The 15,670-nt window shown below is 47.1% G+C and overlaps 1 protein-coding gene across 1 annotated transcript; it reads left to right on the top strand.

The window, feature by feature from the left end:
• Positions 1-9,531: 9,531 nt before the first annotated feature.
• Positions 9,532-15,447, top strand: LOC311231956 (CB1 cannabinoid receptor-interacting protein 1-like). The gene is made up of 3 exons (XM_084318598.1): positions 9,532-9,749; positions 10,425-10,569; positions 15,132-15,447. Exons 1-3 carry the CDS (start codon positions 9,571-9,573, stop codon positions 15,294-15,296), a joined length of 489 nt encoding a protein of 162 aa, XP_084174724.1. The 5' UTR covers positions 9,532-9,570; the 3' UTR covers positions 15,297-15,447.
• The last annotated feature ends 223 nt before the right edge of the window (positions 15,448-15,670 follow it).

Raw genomic sequence — 15,670 nt, forward strand, 5'->3', positions numbered from 1 at the left:
GAAGGTAAGGAAAAACTCACTAAAACCTAGCAATAGGAAAAAAAATGCACCACAGGCAATGTGGAGGAGAGAAACCATAGAAGGGCCGTTCAAGGGGGGATCTCCCTTCTTAGATGTCGGTGATAGTAGTGTTGCAATAAAACAGGCGAAACAGTTGGTAAGCACGCACACTAGGGGTGTAACGGTACGTGTATTCGTCCCGTGAATTTACGGTGCAGCCGTCATGGTGCGGTACGCTCAGCCATACGGAGAATACGCTGCGCGTTGCCAACACACACACACGGCGCGCATCGCCAACACACACACACGCTGCGCGTCGCCAACACACACACGGCGCGCGTCGCCAACACACACGCCGCGCATCGCCAACACACACATGCCGCGCGTCGCCAACACACACGCCGCGTGTACCGAACCGTGACCCCAATACGAGGTACGAGAGAGTTCCCATGTTTGTAGTGGGAGGAGATGGAGCTTCAGTCAAGCCTCAAACTGATGGCACTTGTTCCTTTAGCCAGTTTTAAACTGATGTTATCTGAGGTCCTTACCACCAGCTGCTGCTTTTATATTTGTATTTAACTTTTTTTTGTGTTTGTATTTATTTATGTTTGGACCCCAGGAAGCGTAGTCTCACTTATAGACTAATGGGGATCCACAATAGAACAACAACTAAAACAGTACATACCCTACCACATGGTTTTTCAGCTGCTCTTACTGTAAACAAAGGTGTTCCACAAGGTTCTATTTTGGCCCCTGTCTTATTTTCCATCTTTATAAATGAACTAGGAAATGGGATAAACCCAGCACGTTTTCATTTATACGCTGATGATACAGTTGTTTACACAGTGGCTTCCTCTTTAACTCAGGCCATAGAGCTTCTACAGGATGCTTTTAATACACTACAACACTCCTTGCTAAGGCTAAGACTGGTCCTTAATGCAAAAAAGACCAAGTACATGACCTTCTCTCGCTCTCGAGCTAATACAGCTGTCCCCCCGATTCTGACACTGGAAGGGACATGCCTTGACAAAGTAGCATCCTATAAATATCTGGGCATATGAATTGATGAAAAGATGGCCTTTGATGTTCATATTGGGAACCTACTGAGAAAACTTAGACCTAAACTGGGCTTTTTCTTCCGGTTAAAGAAATGTTTCCCGTCTGAAGCCAGGAAGAGAATTGTGCAGAGTTCCTTTCTGCCTGTATTAGACTATGGCGATGTAATCTATATGCATGCTCCTTCCTCCCTGCTTAAAAAGCTGGATTCTGCGTACCATACTGCCATACGTTTTGTAACGGGTGCAGGCTCTCGCACCCACCACTGCACTTTGTATCAGTCATTAGGATGGTCCTCTCTGTACCAAAGAAGACAATCACACATGTTGATTTTTATCCTTAAGTCATTGCTAGGTAAGCTGCCCTTATATATCTCCAGACTTCTGTCCTTTTATACTTGCTTTTTTAATACCAGACGAGCAGCAAATGGGATGCTGTTAAATGTTCCTTTGATGCAGTCAGAGCTTGGTAAAGCTGCATTCTCCCACTATGCTCCCTTTTTATGGAATACGCTGCAAGTGAAACTTTGTCTACAGGCACTTCCTACTGTGAATGCTTTTAAAGGTATGCTACGATTAGCCCTTTATGAAACATGTAACTGTTTTACCTGATGCTATTGTTGATGTGATTATGCTCCTTGCCACTGCATAAATGACCCTCTGTATTTATATTTGAATTGTATGTTTTTTGTTTAATGCCCTGTTTTATGTTGAAACTTGTTGTGTGCTGTGTTGGTCAGGACTCCCTGGAAGAAGAGATCTTGTATCTCAATGGGACATTCCTGGATAAATAAAGGATAAATAAAATAAAATAAAAAATGGCCCCAGAAGGTTCCTGGTTTGATTCCCACTCCTCCCGGGCAGTCAGTTGAAGTATCCTTGAGCAAGACACTTAACCCCTAACTGCTCCCGATGAGCAGGTCGGCACCTTGCATGGTCGCCTCCACCTTCGGTGTGTGAATGTGTGAGTGAACGTGTGAATGTGAGGAACAAAATGTAAATCGCTTTGGATAAAAGCTGTTAAATTAAAAAAAAATTCACCATTTACAATGGAGCTGGATGGCACTTTGTGGCGCTCAAAGTGCACAAAATACTATTTTGGCCAAACTGCTCCTTTTAAGTATTTGTTTTCCAATTCTAATATATTTTATACTGTTGATTTGATTGATGACACAAATGTAAAACACACTGTACATAGCTACATTTTAACTTGTGTTTTTAATTATGTAAGACTGGATGAAATGAGTACCTTTAATCAGTGATCCACTTCATCAATCTCTATGGAATACTGACACTGAATAAACTGGGGTCTTTGTGACGTTCTGTATCGTTAGTGGCTTAGCTTGGCATCGCTACTGCACTATCTCGCGTACGTGCACGCGTACTGAATAAACCACAAATGTACCTCTAATACCAGTATTAGTCTGACCACACCCCTCATCAGCTTACCTTCATAAGCAGGTGTGTGGTCACCTGCTCTCCTCCTTCTCGCTTTCACCACAAGGAAGAGGTGCCTCGGTAGATCCCCACACTTGACACCATGATGGAAGAAATTGGATTAGGAACAGCTTGGGAAACAAGGATACGTTGACATCATATCTTTATTTTCTCTCTCACTATTTTCGAGAAAATACGGCGATATTGTCTTCGTACTGGAGTGTCTAGAAGATGATGATCATTCTACAAACCCTCCACCGGTTTTCGTATTGGGAGCACGCCGCTGCATGCTTCTCAACTGCAGTTCCTTGCTGTGTTTGTTGGGGTGAAACCTGTCAGGCCACAGCTGAACTGTCGGACATGCCGCTGTTGTGAGGAGCGGTGCGTTCCAGGTTGGGTGAGTAGTGTTTGCTGGCGGGCTCCACTTGTCTGTTAGTGCTATGGGGGCTACTTGACAAAGTTTATGGAAACCGGCCCCAGGCTAGGGTCCTTTGTTTAGCCGTCTAGGCGACAGAAGGCCTTGGTCTGGCGACCATTATAGTTTTAACTAGTGGGCCGCGACCATTGACACTGGTGATCCCTGTGTGTTCTGGACGAGTGGATTCTCTCTGTCACCGTGTTAAGACCCCATCTTTCATATCCAAATGAGAGTATTCCTTCACGAGGGGATATGTGCATGTAATGTGCGATAGCGGCAGATTCATGTTCAAAGTCAGCTATACAGGCCAGTTGGTACTGTGCTGATTCCGCCGGACGTGGTACTGTCACCGTTGTGAAGCGGTGTTGACGTCTTGTTTTCTCTTTTCTCTTAAAAAGTGAGGAGGGTTCAGAACGGCGGCCTGTCTGGGTGAGTGTTATGTCATTGTTTACATGTTCATAGCTTACGGTTAGCCGGTCGGTGGCCTGGCGCGGGGTAGCTTGGCTTCTCGCGCGCCGCCGGGAGCTCGCTCCTGATCGCGTGCGTCGTAGATCGGCGTCTCGCGAGCGGAAGCAATAGCACCCGAACGGTTGGAGCAGCCGTTAGCTTGATGCTATTCTGTTGAACGTGCTTTGATTTTAACATGTTTTACACTCTTGACCACGACGTCATCCTTGACAGGGGATGTTCGTCGACCCTGCCTGAGCCTAGACGGGGATTGCGTCAACAAAGAGGACTGTAGCGACTGGTGGAGCGGCGACGCTGCCCGGATCGAACAACACGGGACGGCTGTGTTCTACGGTGGCTTGTGACTGCACTTCGCTGATCTGCGTTCCGGGCAGGTACGGGGTTGGCCAGACCTCATAACACGTCTTCTGGTTTTACCTTGCTAAATGTATTGTGAATAACGGTGTTTTTTCCCAAAACGTGTGTTGTTGCAATGCATTTGAGATACGTTGCGGGTTGTGTGTGAGCTGTTTTTGTCACTGACAGTTAGCTTCTCCGTGCAGATCGTGATGTATTGATCTGGTTGTTGTGTGAGAAACATCATGGTGTTTATGTGTACCGTGTACTCACTACTAAGGCAACTAACCTATGAAGCTATGCTTGGTGACGAGTGAGTAAAAGAATGTTCTTTCTCAGACTGTAATGACAATGAACAGTGAGTTCACACATTAACAGGTTTTCCTGTTTTAACTGGCCGTATTGAGGGTAAAATAGGAGGATTGTGTTTCCCCCCCCGGTTCCCTGGGGACTTTATCACCTCCTATCAGACATGTTGTGCATTAATTGTGTCTTTTGTGTGGTAGGGATACGATGTAACTCTCAGCTTGATTGCTGAGGTTGTGCTAAATCTGCTGGAGAAACTTATTTCCTAAAGGGAAATTGGTTTGGTTGCTGTCATGTGTGCTTAGCAAGGCCTGTGGTCGATACTAATCAAGAATGATGTATTCTCTCATTGTGAAAAAAACGGCGTTCCTCTGTTGAGTGTTTTTGCCATTTTTTGTAGGTGATGATGGGTTGTGTGTGTCATGTGACCTGCAACTGGGTTGTACTGGCCACAGAAGCACATGTGTATGTTGGACCGGGGTTCTTAGAGCCCTCTCTATTCTGTGTTTTTCCTTAGTAAAAATCAGATAGCAGGTTAGCTCGTGCGCTGTGTGGAGCTGTGAAACGCTTCATAGAGCTGACTATGACTGTGTCATATTCTCTTTTTGTCGTTACGTCGTATCATGGGTGTGGGGTCGTAAAGGGGTGAACTGGTAACCTTTCCTCTCCCCATTGTTCTGTCGGTCAGGGGTACACCCCCTGTCCTTCAAGGTTCCCATCACGTGGCGGTTCGGCACGTTACGGGGGGGGGGGGGGGGGGGGGAGGGAGTTCCTGGTCCCACGGCCTGGTATATTGGGCGTGTGCACCGCAGGAATTCCCCCGCCATAGAGTACGTCACCGTGCGCGTCTCTGTTGGTAGGACTTCCGTGTGCTGTTCAGGTCCATGTGATGGATCTGTTTTCAGGGGGGGTGGTCAGGGCTCCTCCTCACCAAGCGCCTACTCAGGCCTTCTGTGAGTTCGGACTCCTTCTTCCATGTGAGGAAGCCTCCATCAGAGTACAGAGCCTTCCTCCTCAGATTGTCAAAGTGAGTGGACCCTCTAGAAGGGTCCTTTTCTATTGTATGTATATTCGATTCAATTCGTTTATTGAGTGTGTATGGGTTCGGTGCCTCTTCCCCGGAGGCCCTAAAACCAGTTTTTTACATGGCTCAAGGTGCAATATATTCTTTTCAATCTGTACAGCTCGCGTGGGAAGTCTCTCTGGGGATCCCTGTCTCTTTCCTATGGGAGGGTGGTGGGATGTAAAAATGTGAACATTTTTTACCCCGGCTGTGTAGACTGGGATACATACTGTTGATGCTTCCTTCTTTCTATTCCAGAAGTGTTGGAGTTAGGGAGTGTCACACCCCTCTTGTCGTTCCCCTGGGCGCCTTGGGGATTCAATGACAGGTCTAAATAGCCTGTTCATTGATGGGGGTGTGTCCCGACGCACGTATAGTGCTAGCTCGCTGTAAACAGGCGATTGACTGGCACGCCTTAGTTGCTTGTGGTTGAAACAGCGTTTTTATAAAGCAACTGAGATGGGGGTTTTTCCTCTTCCGGCGACCACATCCCATGACCTGGGTGGGTTGTCGACGGATTCTCGTTCATGTCTGGGGGATGATGACGGGATGGATCTGAACATATGTAGTGGGGTCTCACGCCCTTGGGGTGGGCCACCAGGCGCGGTTCGTCCCGACGTCTGGGTGGCGCCTTCTTTTCATGTTAAGATCAACACGCATATCTGCCCTTCTCCTGGAGTAGGCATGTCGGCGTGGTTAGGGCACGGGACTGGTTCTGGTCACGCTGGTCCAGATCAGTTGAACCCGTTGTCCGCCGGGGATGCAGATCTGCTGTTCTGGTACCCTGAGGGACTTGGGCTTTTTTCAGGGGGAAAAATGCCAGGTCGGTCTGGGTGTCACAGGGTTAAGCGCTATGGAGACCCTGGTTGGGTATGTTTTTACTCAGCACTGTCGTCATGGCTTACAGCCATGCCATTCTGTACGCGCTCGATCTCGTCGGATCTCGGCCGCTACACAGGTTGGTCCTGGTTAGTACTTGGTTGGGAGACCGCCGGGGAATACCAGGTACGGTGTGCTTAGGGGCTGGTTCTCCATTATTTTTCGCTCCTCTCTCACGCATGGCGGAGAGGGGCCTGTGGGGGTGGTTTTTTGACCTCCTCTGGTGACCCTGTGCTTCCCGTACCGCCAGGCCCGGTCCGAAGTGATGTTTGCGACCCGTAGGCCTGGGTTAACCCTTTTTTGGAAACTGAAACACTTGTACTGCGGTATAGCCGGTGTATACCCGCAGGTGTGTTTTGGAGTTTTTTCTTGAGGGGTTATAGGAACAACCACCGCATTGGGTAACACCGAGGTGGTTGATTCCCTGGTGTGTTGGAGCAGTGTCAACTCCCGGGTTCACCGGTTGAGGGTGCCCCTGCACGTTCATGACGTCTGCCAATCGTGTCAGCCTTCTCTGCCTCGACCCCTCTGGGTGGGGGTTGTTAAATGGAGGCTTGGTCATGCAACACCGCCAGCTTACGCTCCTTCCGCCGGGGCGGCTGTGTTCAGCTGTCCCCTCTGGCGCCTGTCTCGTCCGCAGTCTCCAGGCTAGGGTTAACAGCCTGTTGCCTGGTTTTTCCCCGGTGCGCTGCCTGCTTCCGTTGGTTAACCTTTTTTGTGTGCTTACGGCCATGCTGACTGCCTATTCTGCAGGGTCAGTGTGCCAGGCGGTGTACTATTGGGGGGACGGGGCCCGCTCGGCTTACGGCCATACCGACCTGAACACGCCCGGTCTCGTCCGATCTCGGAAGCTGGGCAGGTTCTGGCCTGGTTGGTTCCGCCTGGGAATACCAGGTGCAGTAACTGAGGGGCCTTTGTCCGAATACGCTGGCGATGTGGGGGGCGGGGCACTACGTGCCCACCTGGTGGGGTCTTGATGCTGGCATCATGGACTTCTCCGGGCCCCCATTCCAGGGAGTCCAGTCCTTTTGGTGGGTCTGGGTCTTCCTTCGTGCTCCGCTGCTACGGCCTTGCCACGGGGTTGGGTTTGCCCTTGACCCCGTGATTCTGGGGGCAGTAACGAGGTTGTTCCTCCGTTCGTTCCCGGGTGGCATGCGGGTTGTGCGTGTGTGTAGTCGTGGGGTCAAGCCACGGTCTGCTCACCCTGTGCGTTGAGTTGCTTGAGTGCCTCTTCGCACGGTCGGGTCCGTCGCCCTCCCGTGACGTCCCTAATAGGGGGGCTACCCTCCATTAGGGGGGGTCGGGGGGGCTCGGCCCTCCCTGTTCTGATGGTTGGGGGGCTGTCAGCGGGGTGTATTTGTCAGCCAAGTGGCTCCGCTTGGCCTCCCTTGTGCAGTAGCGATGCCAAGCTAAGCCACTAACGATACAGAACGTTAGGTTATGACTATAACCAAGTTCTGTTAGTTAGGGGCGATGCTTGGCATCGGACGCCGCTGCAGCCCTTGTCCTCACCTTGTGGTGAAAGCTTGGGAAGGAGGAGAGCAGGTGACCACACACCTGCTTATGAAGGTAAGCTGATGAGGGGTGTGGTCAGACTAATACTGGTATTAGAGGTACATTTGTGGTTTATTCAGTACGCGTGCACGTACGCGAGATAGTGCAGTAGCGATGCCAAGCATCGCCCCTAACTAACAGAACTTGGTTATAGTCATAACCTAACGTTTTGTTTTGACTGTTTGTCTATCCTGTAATAACTGTTTGTCTACAGTACATTCTGCGCCTAATTATTCTAATCAGAAATACTAGAAAAATGTTGTGCCAATACACTTTTTTCTATAACAAATCTGACAAATAATTACATGACTTTTCTGAGGCCCAAAATGTTGAATGCTGTTATAACCCTTTTGGTCCGTCTGCCTTTAAGGTACAATATATAAGGATATGGTGCATGTAAAAAAAAACTCGAAGGAGTATACGGTCGTCTGGTAGTCGGAAGGTTCCCGGTTCGATTCCAGCTCCTCCTGGGCAGCATGTGTGTACTGTAATATGTACTATATGTATGTACTATGTATCTATGTAAAAAACAAAAAGAAAATAAATAAATCTTCAGGGGTAGGGCCCGACAAGCCTAGTGCTTCTCCCTAGCCCTTTTCGGACAATTGGACAATGCTGCAATAGCAGCTGGTAAAACGTTGATGATTTATAGAATGACCGTTGTTATGTGTCCAAAGCCCGAAATAAAAAATAACTGAACTGAACTGAACATGTTGATGTGTCCTTGAGCAAGACACTTAACCCCTAAGCTCCCGATGTGCAGGTTGGCACCTTGCATGGTTGCCTCCGCAATCGGTGTATGATTTGTTTGAGTGAATGGGTGAATGTGAGGAACAAATAATTATTAAAGCGTTTTGGATAAAAGCTGCTATATAAATGCACCACTATGTAAACGAAGCCCCCCTATATGATGGACTGGGTACCTTATTTCAGAACACTGGACAGGGACAGACAGTCAGTCTAGTCTCTTTTTTAGACTCTTTTTGTATCACAAACAGTACTGTATTTGTAAATCTGGTATGTCATAAATGTATACATTTACATTTAGTCATTTAGCTGACGCTTTTATCCAAAGCGACTTACAAGTTCTGTGCGACAAGACAGCAAGAAGGGTATAACTCTATCAGCTGAGTAACAATGTTCATCAAAGTGTTGCGTATAGATGTAGCAGTACTGTCTACCTGTATGTCATGTATGTTATGATGAATTGAAAATGGGGGACCCTGATGTAAACAAGACGAAATTCTTTCTCTGGTCTGCATCCCCTTAACAATTGTGTGTATTGAGCTGTACTGTACTGTACCCATTCTGCAATCTGTTAATAAAGTTTTCAATCAATCAATCAATCAATCAATCAATGTGTGAGTGAATGGGTGAATGTGAGGAACAAAAAATTGTTAAAGCGTTTTGGATAAAAGCTGCTATATAAATGCACTATTTATCTACTACTATGTAAACGAAGCCCCCCTATATGATGGGCTGGGTACCAGTTATTTCAGGACCCTGGACAGGGACAGTCAGTCAGTCGCCAGGTGACGCGGAGTTCAGCACCACGGACAGCAGGGCTTGGTGGCTAAAGGCATCGCGACTGAAATCGCACGCCCATTGATTGATTGATTGATTGATTGAAAGCTTTATTAACAGATTGCACAATGGGAACAATATACAGTACAGCTCAACAATACACACAATTGTTAAGGGCATGCAGACCTGATAACATAACAACAATGCTCTGGCCCTGTAATACAAAAGGCTTTTAAGCAACGTTGCACTTCACATGACATCAGATCGATAACGTGACGTCACGTGCGGAATGTTTGCCCACCTAATGACCGTGGACAGATGGACTATTGTGCCCCATTGTTGGGGGATTTCATGTTTCCCTTTCACCGCCGCTGTACTGTACACGTCACGGCGTCCTCTTTCGTGCGCGCAGCTGGTGATGAACACACGCACGCACACACACAGCATCCGGTCCGCTCTCTCTCTCAACCATCATCATCATCAGACAGAAACCCAAATTCACCCACATTTCTTATTATTAGTCAATCATCATGGACGACGTGCCGCCGATTATCAACATCTCAATTTCGCTCAAAATCCAACCGAACGACGGGCCGGTGTTCTTTAAGGTGGACGGGACGAGGTTTGGCCAGAACCGGACAATAAAGCTGCTGACAGGATCCAAATACAAGATCGGGGTGGTTTTGAAGCCAGGGAATTCCGATGCCACGTAAGTGTAATAAACGGTTTGTGTGTTCGATCATCCTATAACATAGTTCTTTCATATTTTGATAATAGATCCTATATATTTATAGGCCTATTATTCCTGGATTCAGTCAGGGCTCAGGGGCTACATCCTCAGCTGTTCTCTTCATCTTTCTGTTGGTGCATCATTCAGCTTTAGGCCCACACTTATAATAAGACAGATTGTCCGAATGCATTTATGATTTAAGTGCATGTTTAGCTTCGCTATAGTGCCTGCCTCCCGTGGGCCATGGTTGCTGCATCCGATATCTGCTTTAATAAATAATGTATAGCACAGATACCGACGCTTCGGATAATGCATTTTAAATTAATAGACAAGCGCCGTTTGTTGCCTCTGATGATCCATAATGTCACGGTGCGCATAAATATAGACTCGCGGGCGGTTTTATTAAATGGGTTCTCCTCTCCGAGGCCTGCAGCAGGTGTTACAGGTTTGATTGATTGATTGAAAACTTTATTAACAGATTGCAGAATGGGTACAGTGTACAGTACAGCTCAATACACACAATTGTTAAGGCGATGCAGACCAGAGAAAGACTTTCGTCTTGTTTACATCAGGGTCCCCCCAGGTCTGGGTGGGGGGTCCAAGTATCTCTACCGGCGTCCGTCCTCCTCAGTGTTCCTTCCTTCGCCCACACAGCACCATGAACATCGGCGGTATCACCTTCCCCCTGGAGCAGCAGTCTAAGGACGAGGAGTCGGTGGTTTACCACGGCCAGTATGACACCGAGGGGGTGCCTCCTACGAAGAGCGGAGACAGGCAACCCATCCAAGTCGCTATAGAGGTATAAAGTATTTAGTAAACACGGGCCAAGGGACTCATTCAGTAACCCTTTAAGGGTCGGTTTCACTAAGCCTTTCTAGACTATAAAGATGTTTCCTCAATTGAGATATCCATTGAAGTAATTGTTCTTGGACCAGACTTGGAAAATAGTTAAAGGAACGGCGCGCCAATTTATGGGGGAATGAGCTCACCGTCTTCTCTGGAGTCGGACAAGAAGATATACCAAGTTTCCTCTGTGTGTGTTCATCAGTAGAAAGCTATTCAGCTGCAAGCTAGCTATAGCTCAGCACAAATGACTGGAAGCGGATACGGACCGGCTAGCCTAGCTTAAAACTCCGGGAGATTTATTTTTTATTTTTTTTGCTAGCTTGCAGCTGAATAGCTTTTTTTTACACACAGTGAGGAAATCCATATCTATCTTCTTGTCTGACTCTGGAGAAGACAGTAAGCACATTTCTCATAATGTTAGCGTGTTCCTTTAACAATATTATAGCTTAGTCTGGTTTTACTGTCATGTGCCCATAATATATTTTTCTGTGGAGAAAGCGTTTGTGTTCCTTGGTGTAGTGTCACAGCTCAGTGGGCAGTGCATGCGGTACCAACACCGCCATGGTTAGAGCTTCACCCATACTAGATTCGATTCGATTAAACTGTATTAGTCATCATACAGCACAAGTACAGTACAATGAAAAGAAGTTTGGCATCCAACCAGAGTGCAAATGTAACAGTATAAGAGCAATAGTCATATACAATGTACAGGTCATTAAACTGTGTATAACATATATAAATTAGTACCACTGAGTAATAGTGCTAATCAGATGTATGTACACAGTTGTGGTATTATGTATATATGACGGATCATACTGGGTCTGCGTTGTGTTTGATGTTAAATGAGAATGTCCCGAGGGGGAGTCTAACAGGGGGCTCCCGCGTCCGCGGGCGACGACACAGGCCGCTGCACTAAGAAGTGAATTCACTCCTAACTACCGTACCTATGCGTCTGTTAACCCTGTTATGGGGAAGTGAGTTTAATTTACCAGCCCGCACTGCCACAGTCACTCGTCAACACACCTGTTTCCGTGACTGTGGACATACCCACGGGCTTCCCCGTTACATATAGTGATAAAGGTATACAGACACTATGGTAGTTGTTACGGGGGAGTGTTGACGACAAGGTATACCAGTTGTGGAGGAAGAAAGGAGTCAGAGAGTTGTTGCTTGTTCAAAAGGTATAGCAATGACACCGAGCGTCTACTGAGAAAGCACACAAAATAATAAACCTAACTAATACAGGACGATGGGGTGCCAGGGGAACGTCCGTGATCCAGGGTACCACCGTGTACCGACCGACGCTGGAAGTAGAATGAAGAACCGACGATAAAACACAGCCGGGAAGACAAGGGGTTACATAGGGTCACATTCCAAACATTCCACACGCACCACAGTCAGGGGCGGACCTAGCACATTTGGCGCCCTAGGCGAGATTCACCACTGTAATTTTCTTTTTTTTATGGCTTTTGCCTCTTCATAGTTCTCTAACGTTAGTCTTTCTTTCCTCAACGCTCAATTCTATAAACACTTGACCGATACCCATCAATGCACAGCGCTCTAGCATGTTCTGACTGTGTGAACACCTAAAGCTGAGGCTCAGACCGGCCGACCGTTTTAGATTTTTGGCTCATTTTCCCTTATGTTAGAATTTTTTTGATGTAAAAATAATGGTTGCAGATATAGAGGGGGGCGCCAAAACTGCACAGAGAAAAAAAAATTAAAAATTAAAAAAAAAAAAAAAAAAATTAAAAGATTTTTTTTTGGCGCCCCCCTCTGGGTGGCGCTCTAGGCGACCGCCTATATCGCCTGTAGGAAGGTCCGCCCCTGACAGCGAATCAGAGAACACAGACAATCAGTGACAGAGGGAAGCAAGTGACAGGTGTCCGAATGGTGGTATGGTTCTTCTCAGGCAACAGCCAGAGAACCCAGAACGTTACAGGTAGTATAAGTCATACTGGCCAGCGGCAAGTTTGAGTAAAATGTACTCAAGTTTGAGTAAAGTTTACTCTGCGAAAATTTACTGTGCAGGTATATACAGACAGATGTATATACCTGAAAAAAAATATATAAGGTAAATATAGATATAAAAATGCATACGGTATATACAGCATTATTGTACATGCGCTATCATACAGAGTTATACGGGTTATATGCAGGTGTATGAATAGGTATCTAGAAGGATTATATGCAGGTATATTCAGACAGATATGGAAATATATAAATAAATATTTATATAATAATATAAAATAATATATATTATTATGTATGTGTAACGGAGGTAATATCCACAGTCACGATGGACTGTGTTGTGAAGTGACTGTGGCAGTAAGCGGTACTGCGAGTTAAACCCACTTCCCCTTAAAAAAAGACACATAGACACGTTACCAAGCAGTGAATTCACCTCTTGGTATAGCGGTCTGTGATGTCTCCCGCGGTGCGGCCGACCCGGGTTTGAAAAACTCCCTCGGGGCATTGAAAAACTAACACAACGCAGGAGGTGACCCATACGATCGGTCACATTATGGAACGATGGCATCTAAATCATTCCATCCTCACTGACAGGCCGAGCACCATTGAGATCATTCACTGGCTTGGTTCACAAACTACCTCACTGACCGGGTGCGACGGGTGAAATCGGACCACTTCCTCTCACAACCCCTCCCCGGCCGTCACTAAGGGTGTATACCCCAGGGATCGATCCTAGCCCCCACACTCTTCTCCATTTATATAAATGATATTGCATACTCGGTTATAAATTCTTCTATTCACCTTTTTACACCGATGACACCGTTCTCTATTCCGTCGGTCCCTCCCCAGATTTAGTACTCGCCTCACTCCAGGATAGCTTCCGTATGGTCCAGCAGGCCTTTTCCTCCGTCAACCTCCTGCTTAACACCAGCAACGCCGAGGTCATGTGGTTTGGGAGGAGGGGCTCTGCTGCAACCCCCACTGGCCGCGACATCATCACCACCCTTGAGGGGGCGCTGTTCTGGACCAGGTCACTGAGTATAAATACTTGGGGATCTGGCTAGACAGCACTCTGTCTCTCTCTCACCACGTCACCAGATTACAGTCTAAGGTCAAATCCAAACTTGGCTTCTTGTACAGAATGCGCTCCACCTTCACTTCCTCTCTGCTAAACTCACTCTGATTCAAATGACAATACTCCCCATGCTTGATTATGGTGACATAGTCTACAGATCTTCATGTAAGACCTCACTCCACAAACTTGATGTCCTCTACCACTCTGCTGCTATCCGGTTTGCCACCACCAGCGCCCCTTTCAACACTCACACACTGCACCCTTTACTCCTCCGTCAACTGGCCATCCCTGCACACCCGTCGCAATATGCACTGGTTCATGCTCATTTACAAAACCCTCCTTAGGTTGTCCCCCCCCCCCCCCCTTACCTATGTCACCCGTTGCAAATCACATCTGCCACTTACAACACTCGTTCTGCTCAACGCATTCTCCTAAAGATTCCTAAAACATACACGGCACTTGGTCACTCAGGGCTGCTGCTGCTGCCAGGGACTGGAACAACCTACAGTGATCTCTCAAACTGGTCACCTTTATGCCTATAAGTCAACATTCAAGCTCTCTCTGATGAACATTCTCACTGATTCCTGCAACTGTTTCTCAACCCAGTAACATCCCCGACCCCCTGTCTGTCATGGTGCCCCTCTCACTGCTATAATGCTTATTGTATGTATATTTATATTCTAATAACATAATATTGTATGTCGGAAATGTTTAATCCTGAATTCCTTTTCAGCCCCCCCCCCTCCCTTCAAGAGGCGTTGTTTTTTGCCAGTCCATCATTGTAAATAAGAATCTGTATACATACTAATATGATAAATATAAATATATATTTAGGTGTATACATACTAATATATATGATACATATAAATATATGATAAATATAAATATTTATTTCGGTGTATACATACTAATATATATGATAAATATAAATATATATTTAAGTGGGCAGCTGGGTGGCGCAGCGGACTAAGCGTCTGTCTACCACCGCAAGAGACACTGGTATCGAATCCGGCTGTCAGCGGTGCCTCCGGCTTGACCGGTCGTCATACTGGCTCAATTGGCAGAGTCAGCGGGAGGGAAGCCGGTGGGGTGGTAATCTGGTCGTTGTAAACAGCGACTCCTACAGGTCGGTCGGGGCACCTGCACAGCGAGGGAGGGAAATGGTGAAGGTAGTGTGATCCTCCCACGCGTTACACTTCGCCAATAAGAGTCCTCGCTGCCAGGTGAAAAGAGGCTGCTGGCTGTCTCCTACGTATCGGAGGAAGCATGTGATAGACTTCAGGGCTCCCTAGACCGACCAGTGCGGGGCACATGTGCGCAACGACCAGGAAGGGGAGAATTGGCATGAGCATGACTAAAATTGGGATGGGAGGAAAAATACAGAAAATAGGAGGAGAAAGAGTGGATCAAAAAATATATATATTTAAGTGTGTATACATACTAACTACTAACGCCCGCTGTTTCCTCAGTTTCCCAAGGCGGGGCAGTTTGAGACCATTTGGCAGGTGAAGTTATACAACTACTACAAGAGAGAGCACTGCCAGTTCGGCAACAAGTTCAGCGACATCGAGTACGAATGCAAGCCCAACGAGACTCGCAGTCTGATGTGGATCAACAAGGAGGTCTTCAACTGAGGAGGCCTTCAGCGGAGGAGGAGGAGGCCCTTCAACTCAGGAGGAGGAGGCCCTTCAACTCAGGAGGCACGCGGTCGAGCTCATCACTCTTAATAATATCAGTCAACGGCAAACCAAGCAGAGGAGATACAGTACGAGTTGTGTACAGGAACTATTAAAACGTCAGCTTTAAAGGAAAAGCCTTCACCCAAACGACAAGCGTCAACCGAACAAGCAGTGTGATATTTGTACATATATACTGTATATGAGGGGTGGGTGGGGATCAGGGGGGGGGGGGGGGGGTGATGGAGGGGCAATTGTCTCTTCCGCTGGTCTTAGGGGTTTTTGCTTACTCAGTATAATTTGAAAGAAGCATCCAGGTTTTATACGAGCAA

This window comes from Notolepis coatsorum (genome assembly GCF_963971535.1).
Source record: "Notolepis coatsorum genome assembly, chromosome: 7".
NCBI classification, from domain to species: domain Eukaryota; kingdom Metazoa; phylum Chordata; class Actinopteri; order Aulopiformes; family Paralepididae; genus Notolepis; species Notolepis coatsorum.

Excerpts from the sequence above, each read along its gene's own strand:
- LOC311231956 (XM_084318598.1), top strand. The coding sequence starts at position 9,571 with ATGGACGACGTGCCGCCGATTATCAACATCTCAATTTCGCTCAAAATC. Across the intron at positions 9,750-10,424 it reads CCAGGGAATTCCGATGCCAC|CACCATGAACATCGGCGGTA; the intron begins GTAAGTGTAATA and ends TCGCCCACACAG. Across the intron at positions 10,570-15,131 it reads CCATCCAAGTCGCTATAGAG|TTTCCCAAGGCGGGGCAGTT; the intron begins GTATAAAGTATT and ends CTGTTTCCTCAG.